Source organism: Cataglyphis hispanica, chromosome 2 (genome assembly GCF_021464435.1).
Source record: "Cataglyphis hispanica isolate Lineage 1 chromosome 2, ULB_Chis1_1.0, whole genome shotgun sequence".
Classification (NCBI taxonomy): domain Eukaryota; kingdom Metazoa; phylum Arthropoda; class Insecta; order Hymenoptera; family Formicidae; genus Cataglyphis; species Cataglyphis hispanica.
The window spans coordinates 8,744,119-8,760,028 of record NC_065955.1 but is presented as its reverse complement, the minus strand read 5'-3'; the positions used below and the strand labels follow the sequence as shown (position 1 = coordinate 8,760,028).

Below are 15,910 nucleotides of genomic sequence, written 5' to 3'. Positions count from 1 at the left end.
GAAACGTTTTATGTTCGAAATATTTCTCTTGATGCTTTTCGAAGAATTTGTCTCGTTAAATTAAAATGAAATTCGCCTGCTTTATATTCGTGTGTTTAGGAAATACCTACTTAGAAGAGAAACTATATTATATATAACTATATTATATTAATGAATTAGCTTTCAATTTTAAAAATGTGTACAACGAATGCGTGCGTGTGGTTAAACGATGCTTTTTTATTTCAAAATTTTTGATACATAAATTCGAATATCGAACTCGAGTCTATGAATGAATCGAGTAAAGCTTATTTATTCATCGATGTGTACCTTTCATGAGAAGATAAAGAGGATTTATTGACAATCGCGCGTAAAAATTTACAGATAAAGTAGCACTTGGTACGCTTCGCGAAACAAAAACGTTATCTTATACGCTATTCTTATATTTAATTCTATTAATATTTACATAAAAAAGACTTTAATGATAATATCACCGCTCTCGCTGCGTTCTCGCTCGATTATATATGGCTATTACATGATCGTATAAAAAAAAGTACACGATACACTTTATTAAAATAATCGCACCTGAAAATAACTCTTTTTGTAGCATCGTGACTGTGAATGAATCAATTTCTTCGAAAAGGCAACAGAATTTAAAAGCAATAAAGAGAAACAATTATATATATATATATATGAAAATACTCTATTAATATCAGAAGTTCTATTTCATGTTACATTATATGTTACATTAATAATATTAGTCACGATATATTCAAAAAAATTATCTTTGCGGAAATGACAAAAAAAAAATGTGGTTATTTTGCCTTTTCAATGAGACCGATTCAAGTCTCCTCGAACGAACAATCTATTTGTTTCACGCTTATTCCCTAACATTTTGTTATAATTATCCGTATAATAATAATAGTAGTCATAACGTCATCTCACGATTTTTATAGAATGCTCTCATTTATCTTGTTGCGATGACAGCAAAGTTTAAAAGTCTGAAATATTAATATCTCAAATTTTCGTGAAAAAAAAGATTTTTAATCAAAATAAAATTTATATAAATTTTATTTTGCAAAATTAGAAACGTTCTTCTCCTAATTGCCCTTAATATTAAACCGAGAAATTTGCTACTATCTAAAAATATCTGTCTTTTGTATCAGAAAAATGTATATGTATTGATAATCATTCGACAGCCATACATCTATTTTTCTCACAAATGACATAGATGAAGAAATCTTTTAAAAATATGATCAGATATTATTCATGTATTACATAAACGCATTAATATAAAATTATTTTGTATTCAATTTTATCAAAAAAAGAAAAACGATAAAGAATTGTATCGACATTCTCAGTCAAATTAAATTTTACGTTTTTTCTTTTTTTTTTTTTTTTAGTTAAATATATTTGCCCGAACAAAGAAAGTTCTAACAAGTGACTTTAAGTGCAACCGAGTCTGAGAGAATTTTTTTTATGTTCGACTATCAAGTGAATTATATTGAGCTTTGATTAATCCTTGCAACCGAGACCGGCGGACCAATTACAGATACCGCCGATCGGATCGAAGGTCAGCTTGTCGGGACAGGTGTACTCGGTTCCGATCACCTGGCCATTTACCATACGCGCACAACTGATGAACTTCTTACACGAGTACGGATGCGGAAAGTTGCCTTGGTCCAAGCAACGTATGGTACCCTTACTCGTGAGGAAGAGCTTGCTATTGAGAAAAGAGTTACCGATAACGATCGGCGTCTCGTCCTCGTAATAATCGTAGTCGAGCACCGGCGGTCTTCTGGGTCTCGTGGTAGTGTTTACCGTGGGTCGCGCACTTTTCGTCTGGGATCTTTGACGGTTCCTGAAGTCTGCATTGTATCTCAAGATCGTCCTGTCGATCGTCGGATCTGTTCTAGGCGCTACGGTGGTGCTTATCTTGCGCCTTGCGGCGTCCCTTAACACCGTTCGACCTAATTGTGTGGAACCTGATTAGTCTTTGCCTCTTAGACGTAAATTTACCAGGGACAAGCGGGTCACGTTGATGAGATTGATTCCCAGAGTGAGAGAGCGCGACGAAATAGAAAGAGTGAGATTCATTAGTGAGATGTCAATCAACTGAATGATGAGAGTCAGCGGCTGCGTAGAAGCTGAAGGACGAAGGAACCGAGAGTATCTCAACAACCTTGTAAGGGATGTCAAGAGCACGTGTGTAAGCACGTACTGACAAGTCTGACGATTTAGAATGAATACTGAAGTACTAGCAAGTGGTACGAAACAGTTATTCCTGAGAAGGTCGATACTTTAATCAATCAACGATTTAAAATCTTTTAAAGTCAGCTGAAGGATTTACGTCATGTATTGTTCATTTTGTCGATTGCATGAATTAAAAGATTAGTGTTTAATTCACTTAGCAAAGCAAATGATGAACGTGGCCAAGAAAAAGAAAGGGAGAAACAGAAGGAACTAAGAATAATGATGCATAGAAGTTGCACGATTATATTAGTATATAAATGAGTACAGTCAATGACAAATGAAGAAGAAATTCTCTATATAAATCGTGGAATTGTACGATGAAATCGAAAGAAAAAACACAGTAAAAAGATAGAAGGCAGATGTTTGAAGCGAATATCATGGAGAGAAACATGGATCATGAGAGAGACGCGATGAATGAATTAGTCAATCGAGATGATGACGTTATTGCGAAAACTTCCTATTTAAAAAATAAAATCTTTTCTACGATTAGCGTCATATTTTGACATGAGTTGGCGATTTTTCAGGAGATTATCGGGATCGTCGTTAAACGGAGACTGTTATCAGAAATAACCCGAGAGAAGAAGCTGGCTGTGTTGAGATGAATCGAGGATTGTTAGTTGAAACGCAAGCTATTCCGTCGAAAGAATAAGGCTCGCAATATAATGATATGGTACTTTAAATTAGAAGAATTAAGTAGTCGGATGGCGTGGTCTCTAGCAAGTATAATGTACCAGTGTCCGGCGACGACGATTGCGGTGGATCCGCTAAAGTCACCGCAAATTCTTGGGCGCGGATGCTTTGATCGGACACATCCGTCTTTTGATCGTTCTGGACGACGGCCGATCTGGTATCCTCGAACGCGTCTAAAAAAAAAGAAATGTTGAAAGGAATTTTCGAAAAATTGAAAAAGAGCCTAAATAATATAAAAATAAAATCAAAATTATGCTATCATATTTTTTTTTTTTCATAAACCCACCGACGAGATCTATCCTCGATGAGAAGGTGGTCTCGATCGGTTTACCGCTTCGATAAATAGCTACTGTGCTTGGAAAGGTGTTGATTAGCGGCGCGGTCGTTGTCGACTGCGTCGGTTTTCTATGTCTATTAGAGAGTCCTGATTTGTGACCGATGGATCCACTGTTCTTTAAGGAATTTACCTGTTGGAATAATAATGGATTTTTTACATGTACTACAAATTAATTTTTTCTATATATTACAAATAGTGCAAAGCGCGACAGAAATAAATTAATTCTTGATTATATGAATCGCTTATGAATGCACACACGTGTGATATAAATGTGTTTGCAATTTCAACAAAGCAAGTTTAAGATAATTAGAATAAGATAAATAGAATTGAGAACATCTCGATACTGATATCTCAGACAACACAAATAATTAAAGTACCATCCTCTTTTAAACATTAAAAAAAAATTTGGATTTAATTCTTATTAAATTAAATTTTTTTTTTTAAATTATGTCTTATTTATATCACACAATCTTTATATCTTTGAGACTTCTCGTTTAGGTATTTTAATATATTACAGGCATTTTTTAGACATATAAAAGATTTTATTGTATTTTAGTTGTTATTAAAAGTGTCTAATAAATTTCTTAATCTTTTTAAAATATTTTTTCAAATTATCTTTTTGTTTCCAAATTTTTTTTGAATTTTTGTGTTGTTTGAAACGTTTCGCGTGTTAAGATATATTAATTACTAATTCAAGCGTTAAAATATATTCAAGATAACGTATCAGAAAAAGCGAAATTTAGACGCTCGCGCAGTGCGTCTTTTGGAAAAGAATTTGTTAATTTCTAATGAGATTGTAAGAAAAACTAAAAGCACGGATGAAAATGTTTCTGGTTCATTCACATTTCAGAGTGTTCGCTCAGAGAGAAAGATCAGGTTTCCAAATTCGTGTTCCGTATTCCACCCCGAAATAAAGAATATTTCTAAAAACCAGAGAAGAGAGAGCATCTTCGTAGATAGGCAATGCGATGACGTAGCAGAGTATAAAGAGTGATCATATAATATCTCATTTCATAAAAGGTATTTTGGTTAGATCCAGCAAGTGATCGATGATCTTGTCAGGATGTAGACATTCAAGAAAGCCATTAAGTTACGAATAGTTATAACCGATTCCTTCCGCATTAGTCGATCGAGAAGATATCGTTGGCCGATGTAGTATATCAATTTAGGCACCGGAAGCAGATTCAGAAGAGGAGAATGTTACATTAAGTAAAAGATATCCTCAGTCAGACGATTTTGTTCAAGCAAAGACATTAAGGCGATGATGATCTTTCTGTGAGAGGATTATGTTTCTGCGAGAGATCTTTCGGTTAGCGGCGAAAAGAGGCAGCAACGGTTTTTCGTTTCGTTTTCGCTTTAATTAAAGCAACATGCGATTGGTCAAGGAACTACAGTATGTTATCAAGGCAAAGCGAGTCTTCAATATAAAACTGCACTGACCTCGAGCGAGGGCTGATCAGTGTCCTTGACCAGAACAAATGTCTCCGTAGTTTGCGGCTCCTCGGTGTTTTCCAGTCGTTCGATTGTCGCCTCCTTTTTTCCGTATTTAAAATGCGTTAATATTTGTTCTTGGTTGGAAAAATTATCACTTAGATTACTCGAAAAATTTTTATCGATAAAGTCGGAATGCGCCCTTGTTTCTTCAATTATAGAGTCTTTTTCCTCGAACTTGGATTTGATGCTTTTTCTTGAGTTTTCTTTGTCGAAAAGATTGACATTTGTGTGAAAATTATTTGAAAAGCTACCTTGAAGGTCTGTATCAGTAGAATCAGAATCCGTCTCTTTAGTTGTTGAGTTCTTTTCCTCGGATTTGGGCTTGATACTCTTCAATACAACTCTCATTCTTCTTCGGTCCTTATATTTGACGGAAAAATTTGTACCATTTTTAAGATTATTTAAAAAAACGCCTCGAAGACTTTCATTCGAATTTTTTTCATTAGAATTAGAATGCACACTGTTTTCTTCGGTCTTCGCTTTCTCCTCTTCGAATTTAGGTCTAACTCTCTTTAACACAATTCTCATCCTTCTTCTTGTTTTTTTCTCGTCAGAAAAATTTTTACTTGTGCTAAGATTATTTTGAAGATTTTTTTCTATAATATCCGCATTTGTTTCCTCAATCATGGAATTATTTTTAATAGATGTAGGTCGAACACTCTTCAGTAAAATTCTCATTCTTCTTCCTGTACGTCCTTTGTTGGAAAAATTCGAGTTTGCGTAAAAATTTGTTGAAAAACTGCCTTGAAAACTTTTATCAACAGAATCAGCATCTTCTCTCGCTTCTTCGATTGGATTCTTTTTCTCAGATTTAGGCCTAATGTCCTTTAATACAACTCTCATTCTTTTTCTCTTGTTTTCTTGTTCGGAAAGATTATTGCTCATACGAAGATTGCTTTGAAAATTACTTGAAAGATTTTCATTGACCAAATTGAGATCGGCACTGGTTTTATTTGTCACAAGATTTTCTTGAGATTTTATCTCTTTTATATCTTCCCGTTCTTTTTCGACATTTCCATTCTCACGATTAACCTTCTCATGATGCGTTTTATTCTCATTGTCAGCAGATGATTGAAAAAGTAATGTTGTTTCTTGTAAAGTAGTAGTCTCCTCTTGCTCAACTCTTTCCTTGACTCTTTTCGATACAATTCTCATTCTTTTTCTTACATTTCCCGTTCGATTATATGCAACGTGATCCTCAGTGATATTCTGAACAATATTATCGTCGGGTTTGATAGTACTACTGATCGGTTCAAAGTTAACTCTCATTCTCCTTTGCACGATTCTTCTTCTACGATTTTCCTCAACCACTCTCGAAGTATAGCCAGGAGGTCTTCGTGGTCGTCCGCGATACTGCGTGACTCGATGCAGAGGATGTTGATTGACTGTTTGTTGGACTACAGGTTTTCCAATCCAATTATTCGTCCGATTTACAACGCGACGTCTGGAGGTTTTCTGACCGACTTGATCATCGGGTTTCGAAGGCTGATCTTGTTTTCGACTTTGTATAGTCCTTGAAGCGACTTCCTCAGAAGCTGTCTTCATTTTTGGAGTCACCATAGATTCTTTACTGGTCGTTTGTATAGAACTCGGTTCATAAATTCCCGTGATTTGAATCATGGTGTTTGTCGCGATCGATTCATCGTAAGTCGCGGAAAGTGTCGATTTTTCTACAGTCGCTTTGTTAGTAACCGGTGTTACGATTGAAAAGAGAGTTGAAGGAGTTTGCGTAATCATCGATGTTACCGAATTCTCGCTCGTTTGGTCCGAGAAAGCAGTGGTGGATAACATGGCGGGATTGGTACTAGGAAGAGATCTCGAATCGACGGTCGAGGTAAATATTGGGGAAGTTTCGAGCGTCGTGGGAATTTCGGTGGTTTGGATAAACTTTGGAGTTGCCGTGACGGCTGATATTTCGGAATCGCTGCTAATATTAAAAATATTCGAATTGAAATGTGCCGTAGTAGATTCGAGCGTTAAAGTAGGCACAGTTGAACTCAGTGAAGTTTCATCTGTGCTTGTAACGGAATCTTTAGATAAAATTACAGAATTAGTTTTAGGTAAACTCGTAATTGTCGAAGTGTCTGTGATTGCGAAAGTAGAAGGAACGTTTGCATTTGCAGACGTAATTACATTACTAATCGTCGGAATAACTATAGTTGTAGGTATAGTCGTAGTTAACATATCTGTTACAGTTACAGTATCTGCATCTGTAAGATTGCTCGTTGTCGCAGATATACTCGCATTCGTAGAAGAAATAATTGAAATAGTAGTAACAGGATTCATTGTAGCTGCTGGGATAACGAATGCGGGATTATTTGTAATTATAGTTTCAACTTCGGTACTTGTAGTTGCAGCTGTAATCGTAGAATCAATGGCGATTTCTTGCTTATTCGTAGCCGTTGGAATCGCGACTACTGAATCTGCGACTGTCGAAGTAGTTTCGATTCCTGTAATAATTGTGGGTACAGTCGTAACTGCAGAATCAGTCACAATTGCGTTCGTACTTGTATTTATCGGAATAGCAATATCAGAATAATTTGTAATTGTTGAAGTAATTTCAATCCTATCGCTTAGAGTTGCGGGTATAATCATATTTGCAAAATCAATCGAATAATTTGCGATTGGAGAAGTTATTTCAACGCCACTACTCGTAGTCGTGGATGTAATTACAGAATCATTTGCGATTGCATGCATATTCGCGGTTGTTGGAACAGCAGCTATGGAATAATTTGTAGTCATAGAAACTGGAATTTCAATTTCAGCGCTTTTAGTCGTAATTGTGGCTTGATCACTTGCAACTGTGGGAGCTTTTGCAACTGTAACAGTCGATGATGATGTAGTCATAATTATAGATTCATTTGCGGTTGAAGACATCGCAGTTACGCTTGTAAAATCGTTAGAGATCGTTGAAATAACTGTGGAATTATTCGTTATTGAAGCGATTTTTGTGATTGGAGGAGTCGCTGTAATTATCGAGTTTGTCACAGTAATCGTTGTTTCTGCAGTTGTACGATCGATCGGGTCTTCGGTGACGGTTGAACCGTCAGTTGAATACACAAGATCGCTATAATCATCTAAAATTTCGGGAGATATAGTAGATTCAGACACAATTAATGGTATTGTCGGTACCGTTGAAATTGCGGCAAGTTTACGCTTTGCCGAAGTCAACGTCGAAGGGATCTCAGAAGTTGCAGAAGCACTTTTGAAGATACTTTTTGCGGTATGTAGAGAAGTCTCGTCGATTCGTCTCTCGGCTTCTTTGATCGACGAAACAGCAGTCCTGTTTCTCTTTCTGGTCACTATACGCCTACCCGTCCACAACGGAATGCTAGCCTCTTTGTATTTGCTTACGGCGATGGCGATTTTTCGTCTTGTCGATGTTGTCGGAACATCAGCAAGAGGTGTCGTATTATAATCAAAATTACGTAATGATTTTCCTCTTTTAGACGTAGGTCTACTGACAGAAATTGTAATCGTATCGGGCTCTGTATAAGTCGAAGGATTCTCGGCGCTATCAGAATTTTCCGAAGAGATCACCAAAGAATCGAACGTAGAAAATTTCTCGTCATCGACGCCTTTGTTTTTAGTATCATTTACATTATTGAAAGTATTGAGTTCTAACTCATTTTGATCGTTACGAGTGACAATTTTGTCGGTTATATCATTAATATTATCGTCGAGTCCTGGTTTGTTCTGATTATTATGAGTGACAGTGACGGTCTCATCGGTTGTAGAAATGTCTGGAATTAAAGCGGTTTCCGTTTGTCGTTCAATGAAACTGTCGATTGTTGTATAAGAAGATGTAAAGTCAATCGCCAATGTCGATGATGGTGGATCCTCCTCGCTTCTGGTGACGTAAAAGCCACGCGTTACTGGACTAGAAGTCAAACTGACGAGAGGAATGCCGCGCATCGTTGTCGGTTTCAGATACATCAAGATCGAATATTTCTTTTGTCTATCCTCGTCTTCCTGAATAATAGGGATGCTTGTGATTAGAGGTCGTTCCTCAAGAGTGACATCTGTTCTCTTTGGAGTGCGAGATCTCACTTTGTTTTCCGAAGCTTGTCGTAGCCATGAGTTGCCAGTCTCCTCTTCGATTGTGTCTCTCGTTGTTTGCTCTCTTTCACCATCTCGCGACTCGTTCGTCTTTTGGAACAAAATTTCTTCGACATTCTGCTGACTAATATCGTTATCCACGTCGTTACGCAGCAAGTGCAAGAGTGCAGACGGCGTCGTAGCAATATGATCGTCGTAGTAATAAGTCGTCGGATAACCAATCAGTTCCTTCAGGGTCGGCAATCTGATAGGTTTCGAATCGGCGACCTGAAAAAATCAGAACAAGGCAGCGCGCTTTAATGCGAGGATCCCCAGGAATCTCTTTTGTTCTTTTCGTCTTTTTAATATTTTTTTTTTCTTTATTATCTCCTTCTGTTTTCTCTGTCTTTGTGTCTTTCTGTGTGTAAGCTGCGCCAGTTTTGAAGGAGAAAAGAAGGAATATGAAGAGGGGAACTCTCTGGTTATCTATTTAAGCGCCGTGAATGTGTTCGCTTGCTGCGTTAATTCGGACGATAAGGAGTCATCCTGGATCATCGATAGCATTTAGCGATGATTATACTTGCGGTAAGTAGCAGCACAAGTAGTACATAAATAGTAGTACATCGTCGAGAGAGTTATCAGAGGTCTTAGTCAAGGTTCCTCTAAGAGACATAAGCGAATGAAGAGGTGCTCGTTATGATTCGTCGTTATTGGTGATGAAGTAATGATGCGTGAAGATTATTCGGTCGTCGTAAGCTAGCAAGTTCTTCCGATTATAATGGCATTTGTTTAATGTGTTCATCTCTCGTAGAGCGATCTTAAACATGATTAATGTTTGTAAAATGCTATATACATTAATTCCTAGTGCAAAGTCTATTAAATTTCTATCGTTTTCGCCGAATAAATCAGTGATTGCGACAGATTTCTCTTAATTAATTTAATAACTGTTTCTATATACATTGTCGGCACCGGTTGCAACGATAATTGATAATGACACTCCTATTATTTTGCGGAGCTCTTGTCGGCGATTAAATTACTGAACACCGACTCGATTTCGATGGTCGAAGGCTCTTGGGATTCCGTTGTGAATCGATTATCATAATGATAACTGAATTCGCCCTCGATTGGCAGAGTGGATCGTTCAACACTCTGACGTATCTCGTTGAAAGATTCGTCGTCAGGTCCCGTCACCGAGACCAATGACGGGGTTGACGATGAGAATTGATCCGCAGATATCCTTGTGTTCGATGTAAGTGACGAATACTTAGTCTTAATGAGGATCTTTTGCCGTTCCGTGGTGCCAGATTCCGTCACGGAGGTCACCAATCGGGTTACCGATGGCTTCGCCGTCGTCACGCTCGTGTAATCGATCAGATTCTGCGAGTCGAAAAGATCGTTGCTCCTCGGCGTCGTCGTCTTAAACGACTGTTGTTTCCGATGAAAGGCATCGGCGGCATAATCAAATTTTCTCGCTGGTATTAAAGTCTCCGTGATTGTTGCTTCCGTGCTAGTCGACGACGGACGTTTCGAGTACAAGCGCGTTCTAAAGTACTGCCAAGTACTCGTGGATTCTGGACTCGACGATGTTGGTTCCTCATCGGTTTTGCTATTATTGCGGTTTTGAAGTTTGTAACGTGTTCGCGGTTGCCGGAAATTGGATTGTCTCAGACTAGTTTCTTTAGTTTCTGGCGTCTCTTCAGATTCTTCGGGCGCGGAATCTAACGAATGATATCGTTTGGGCGATAAAGCCTCTTCAGGATCAAAAGGTCTTTTCAGAATTACGGGAATCTTATATCGCGGTCGAATCTCTGACTTGCTTGTGGTAATCAAAGTCGATTGATACGTGTCTTCTGTTTCTGCGACTTTACGATCATCGATATCATCGATACGAATTGAAGAATTGCTTATCTGATTTCTTGACGAAGCTGTAGTATAACTTTTCCAGAATTCCGCAAAATCATTTGAAAGAGCAACCGTAGAAATCGGCCTGTTCTTCAGAGTTGTATCTTCCGTAACTTCCTGTTTAATCAAGTCATGAGATCCGTTATTTGTATCCTGCTTTTCCTCTTGATATATGAAATCATCGCGTGGTACGTTAACAGTAGAAGAAACAGTAGAAGAAACCGGATGTCGTCGAATGAACAAATTATTTCTGCGTCTCGAGAGAACCTCCAGGTTACTGTTTTCCGTCGACGATAACACGGTAGGATATCGATTAGTCGCATTCGTTTCCGAAGGCAACACATGATTTTTGCGAATAAATTTCAGACGCGCGTATCTCGACTCAAAGTTTGGTCTTGAAGGCAAAGACGAATCCGATTCAGTGAATAGTTCTGTAGTAATTTGCGCGCGAGTAGAATCTGATTCCGACAGTGTAGTGATAATTTGAGTAGATAAGTTCTCAGATTCTTCCGGTACCGATGTTTCTTCTAAAAGTGCGCTGCTTTCAGTATTATCAATCGTAGCTGTCGCCAATGTTGATTCCATCGTAGTAGCTTCAACATTCATTTCACTCGTCGATTGATATTCTTCATCGGCATATGTGTTAATCGTTGATATAGCAGCGCTGCTGAGAAAATTGGTAGCTTCTCTATTCAAGGTTGTCATAGTTTCCACTGCGGGAGTCTCCAAGATAATCTTCGTGGAACTGTCAAGATTGTAATCGGTAGATACGGTGGCTTCTGTGATAGATAAAGTCGAGTCTTGCATTTCTTTCGTGAATCCTGTGGCAACAGACAATTCTTCAGCATCCTTATTCAACGAAATAACTTCTGTCTGATCAGCAGCGATCGTCGTTTTTTCAATATCCTCGCTATCTCCTGTTGGAGTCGTCGATTCTGGAAACAGACTCGAGTCTTCTAACGCTTCTTCTTCGAGAGAAACTTCGATTGATATCGGCGAGGTGTTCTGAAGCGGACGTTTTCGCTTTAACACTTTTCGTCTGCGAAACGCTTCTGGTTTTTTTTCTTCTTCTGCTTCAACAGTACTGTTCGATGATATTGGTTTTCTTCTCAGAATAACTTTGCGTCTCCTCGGCGCTTCCGATGTACTTTCTACGTGTTCAGTGACAATTATCACCAAGTTAGGATTAAATTCGTGAGTCTCGATATGAGTGGTCGTTGTGGCGACAGCGTCATCAGGTCGATCACTCGTATAATCGACCTTATTGTTGCTGGAGGGAGTCGTATTGTCGATTAATGTAACCGGTTTTACCTGACTAATGTACGTTGGCTCGATGGTGTTGGATTCAATGGCGGAATCAACTATAGTAGCATCTTCCTTGGCAGCTTCTTGATCGACGACGTTTATCAAATTATCGTTTTTTTCGATTTTATCGTTCTCCGTGATAGTACTTGATCCTAGAATATTCGGCGTTATCGACGTGATTTGCTTTTGGTACAACTCAACGTTCACTTTTTGCAACGGCTCTTGCACATTGTTTCTCTTCTTCGTCTGCTTCGTTCTGTTGTACAATTCACGGTTAACAGTTGGCTTTTTAAATACTCTGATGTTTGTTACATTATCATTCTCTTTGTCGCTGCTCTCAGATCGCGAACGAAGCGACGAGTTTTTTTTGCGACTACCTTGAGTTATCTTGACTATTGGACTGTCGTCCAATTCATTGGCTTTAATAGATTCCGTACTACTGACTCTGCTGGGTCTTCGATATTTTTTCTTGCTATCGTTGTCTATGGTAGTTGTACTGACGGTCGTCGAAATCGTCGTTCTACCTCTTTCTCTGTACCTGGGACTTGGAACGGAGTTTGTGGAAACGTCTTTTGTCCTCGATCTCGACGTCGGCGGGGTAAATCTGCTGGATCCTCTATTGCGCGATCTATTCGAATCTTTGCTGCTAAACGTAGAGGTCTCCACTTGTTCCAGCGATTCGTCTTCGGCAACTCGATTAGCCGGTCTCGTCCTTGATCGAACTCGTCCCAGAAACGGACTGGACGGACGCGTCGAATTTCGCGACGTTATACTCACCTTGGATCTACTCGGGCCGCTCGTTGTTGTCGTCGTCGTTGCTTCTGATGAGCTAAATCTTCGTCTAGTGAAACCAAATGGTCGTGGCTGCGAAACAGTGGCGATCGTTGACCTACTTGCAGTCGTCGTCTTTGTCGTCGTCGTTGATGAGGTGGTCGCCGGCAATGTCGTGAATAAAATTTCCGTCGCCGAATCTTCCACCAGTTTCATTGAATCCGTAGTGGAGCTGGTGTTGCCTACTTTAGAGCTGACGCTGAATGGATTTTCCGACGGCTCAACACTGATCACGGTGATGACTTCGGTAGAGGTCGAAGTGGTCGTCGTGGGTGTCGTCGATGAAAAAGTGATTGTACTATCTGTTGTACTAGATTGTACTTCTGGGTATTCTTCCAACTTTGCTAGCGGAGTGGTTATCTCCAATGAAGGTACGCTGGATAAATTTTCCGAACTTTTCGAAGCGACGCCTCTAAACCTTTGTATGTTGGTGTATCTAAAAGATTTTAAAAGTGATATGAATCGTATAATGATGCGAAAAGTGTTACGATAAAAAGAAATGTTGTGTACAGGAACCTAGAATTGATCGTTGGCGAAGCGTCGTTTTTCTCCGTTGATAAATTCACGCCTGCCGAATCATCTCCCTTCTCCGAATTCCTAAAGTTATAATAAAGAGATAAATATTTTAAAATTATTAACACATGTATATATCATGATACTAAATGCATACGCCCGTATTTATTATGTAATTATATTTTACATTTTTATTATACATTATATTTTGCAATTTATATTATACATAATATAAAAAATAATATATATAATTCCCTAAAAAATAATATATATATATATCAATTACCTGAAACCTGAGCCTTCACTTCGGAAAGATTTCAATGTGTCAAAGCCTGCTTCATTATTCTGTTGTCTAAAAAAATATTATACGATTTATAGAATATAAAGCGTGCTTCTATTACCTTGATAAAAATATCGCATGTATATTTACTTCGAGACATAGGGTCGTCGTCTGCGAGTTGGTCTTTCCTCCTCGACTTCCTTCTCATCCACGTCGTTTTCAATTCTGAAAATTTCAAGATAACATGAGAGACAGTTGGAAATAAAATCAATTATTTTGTCAATCATACTATCGTCATACTTGGACGTCGTAGTAGAGGGTCGCGTTCGACGAATGTTCACGTAATTTGGCGTTACTCGTTGTGTGGACGAGCTTCCTTCTAACGGATTGCTGATACTTTCTTCCTCAGAGGAAGCTACGTCGGTGTTGTCGTCATCTTCCTCGTTCTCATCAATGTCTTCGTTCTCCGGCGATTCCGTCGTGACTGATGATCTAATATCAATATCAATAATGTAAAAAATTAAAATATATATTAATTAAATATTTTTATATTATGTCAAATCATAGCTTTAATTTTATATATTAATTTTAATCTTTATTTAATTAATTATACGATATCTTTTTTGGATTAGAATTAAAAGAAAAAACATATTAAATCAAAAGTTAACTGATCCTGATAATACAAGAAAATGAACTGTATTAACTTGTTGACGATTAAAGATATAAGGCGACTGACTTAGATCTCTCAATAGTGACATATTGTGGTTTCTGCGACCGTCTGAGACTTTTCACTTCGGGAATATCATCCAAGCCTTCGAACTGTGCTCTTCCCGGTCCGTTCACGTAACTAGTTTCCGAGGATGATGATACGGGTCGACTATTACCGAGCTTGTTCGCCTGGCGACTCAACACGCGCTCATACAGACTACGACTAATCGTAGCCGGAGTGACGCTTTCGCTGTCCGATCTAATGTCGGAATTCTTTTCTTGAAGAAGTAACTGTTTCTCCAGATGTTCTATTCCGCCTGTTACATGAATTGGAAAAATTATTTATTATAAGAGAGATTTTATCTAAAAGAGTTGCTATTACAAAAAATATTAATATGTTAAAAATAATATAAAATAATATAAAAAAGTATTAATGAAAAAAGAAATAGATTTAATATTATAAAAAATAATTCATAGAAGTAGAAAAATTATTAAAAAGATATTGCATAAAGGATTGTTAAGATATAAAATTATTAAAAAATACACAAAGTAAAGGTATTTTACTTTGTTTAGTAAACCTGTACTTGCCAGCTTTTTTTATGAGATCGATCAGTTCCTTGATTACCCTCGGATCCTCCTCCTCTTCGCCATCACTTGCTCTTTCCCGTTCATTTGGTTTCGTCGTCGTTGCAGTAGTTGTCGTGCTAGGACGATTTCTAGTGAGCGTCTTATATACGAGAGGTTTCGTCGTCGTGGTGACTTTTGGTTCTTCTCGCACTTCCTCTTCCTCGCTTTCCTCTATCGCATCCTCTTCGTAATCTTCCTCTTCCGAATCGTACTCTTCCGATTCGATCTTTGCGGTTGTCGTGCTATGTAAATAAGTCGTTCGACTGGTCGCAGCTGTAATGGGCAATCTAGTGGTCGAGACGACCGATGTCTTCGACGTCTTAGGACAAATCACATTGCGCGGATAATCGCAAGAGTCAGCTGCCTTATTGAACACCAAACCTGCGAAATTTCAAGAGATACGAAATACTACAACAAAGAAATTAAAGATTTCTATTTTAATAGCATAGATTTAGCAAGAAATTATAAGAAAAATAATATAATAAATGTGACAAGTAAAAAATTCAAATTTTTATTATACATATGCATATATATTTGTTTGTTTATATCTACATTTCTTATTTATATACAAATTTTTTACATATTTATATTACTCTTTTATGATTTATATTAGAAGAAATTACGCTTAAGATTGGAAATGGACATATTTAGAGTCAATTGTGCAAGAGGTTTATTTATAAAAAAATAAAGTTACCTGAAGGACAGGTGAATTGATGTGCAACCACGCCAAGTCCACTTGGACCACTGTCGAGACACCAAAAATATTTCTTGCAGTCTCGAGGATGCGGGAAGAAGCCTTCGTCCTCACATTTAAAATCTATAAAAAATAAAGCAATGCTCTTAAACTTTATGTAACAAAGATAAGATTTTTATTCTCACATCTAGACTCGTATTTTTTAACTAATCCGTTCATACTAAAAGTACACACCTTGTACTTCACGATTTTCACGAAAACT

At 37.8% G+C, this 15,910-nt stretch overlaps 1 protein-coding gene across 1 annotated transcript in view; it reads right to left on the bottom strand.

Moving 5' to 3' along the window:
- Positions 1 to 196: 196 nt before the first annotated feature.
- The window catches only part of LOC126859115 (serine-rich adhesin for platelets-like), a 34,342-nt gene continuing 18,628 nt past the window's right edge, over positions 197 to 15,910 (bottom strand). Inside the window, exons 9-20 of the mRNA XM_050610087.1 lie at positions 15,649 to 15,771; positions 14,916 to 15,335; positions 14,356 to 14,644; positions 13,920 to 14,111; positions 13,770 to 13,844; positions 13,626 to 13,691; positions 13,343 to 13,423; positions 12,773 to 13,262; positions 4,697 to 9,076; positions 3,206 to 3,386; positions 2,961 to 3,092; positions 197 to 1,946 (exon numbers count right to left, since the gene is read on the bottom strand). Coding sequence (XP_050466044.1) covers positions 1,492 to 1,946; positions 2,961 to 3,092; positions 3,206 to 3,386; positions 4,697 to 9,076; positions 12,773 to 13,262; positions 13,343 to 13,423; positions 13,626 to 13,691; positions 13,770 to 13,844; positions 13,920 to 14,111; positions 14,356 to 14,644; positions 14,916 to 15,335; positions 15,649 to 15,771 — 6,884 coding nt within the window. The 3' untranslated portion in view covers positions 197 to 1,491. The remainder of the gene's footprint in view (positions 1,947 to 2,960; positions 3,093 to 3,205; positions 3,387 to 4,696; positions 9,077 to 12,772; positions 13,263 to 13,342; positions 13,424 to 13,625; positions 13,692 to 13,769; positions 13,845 to 13,919; positions 14,112 to 14,355; positions 14,645 to 14,915; positions 15,336 to 15,648; positions 15,772 to 15,910) is intronic.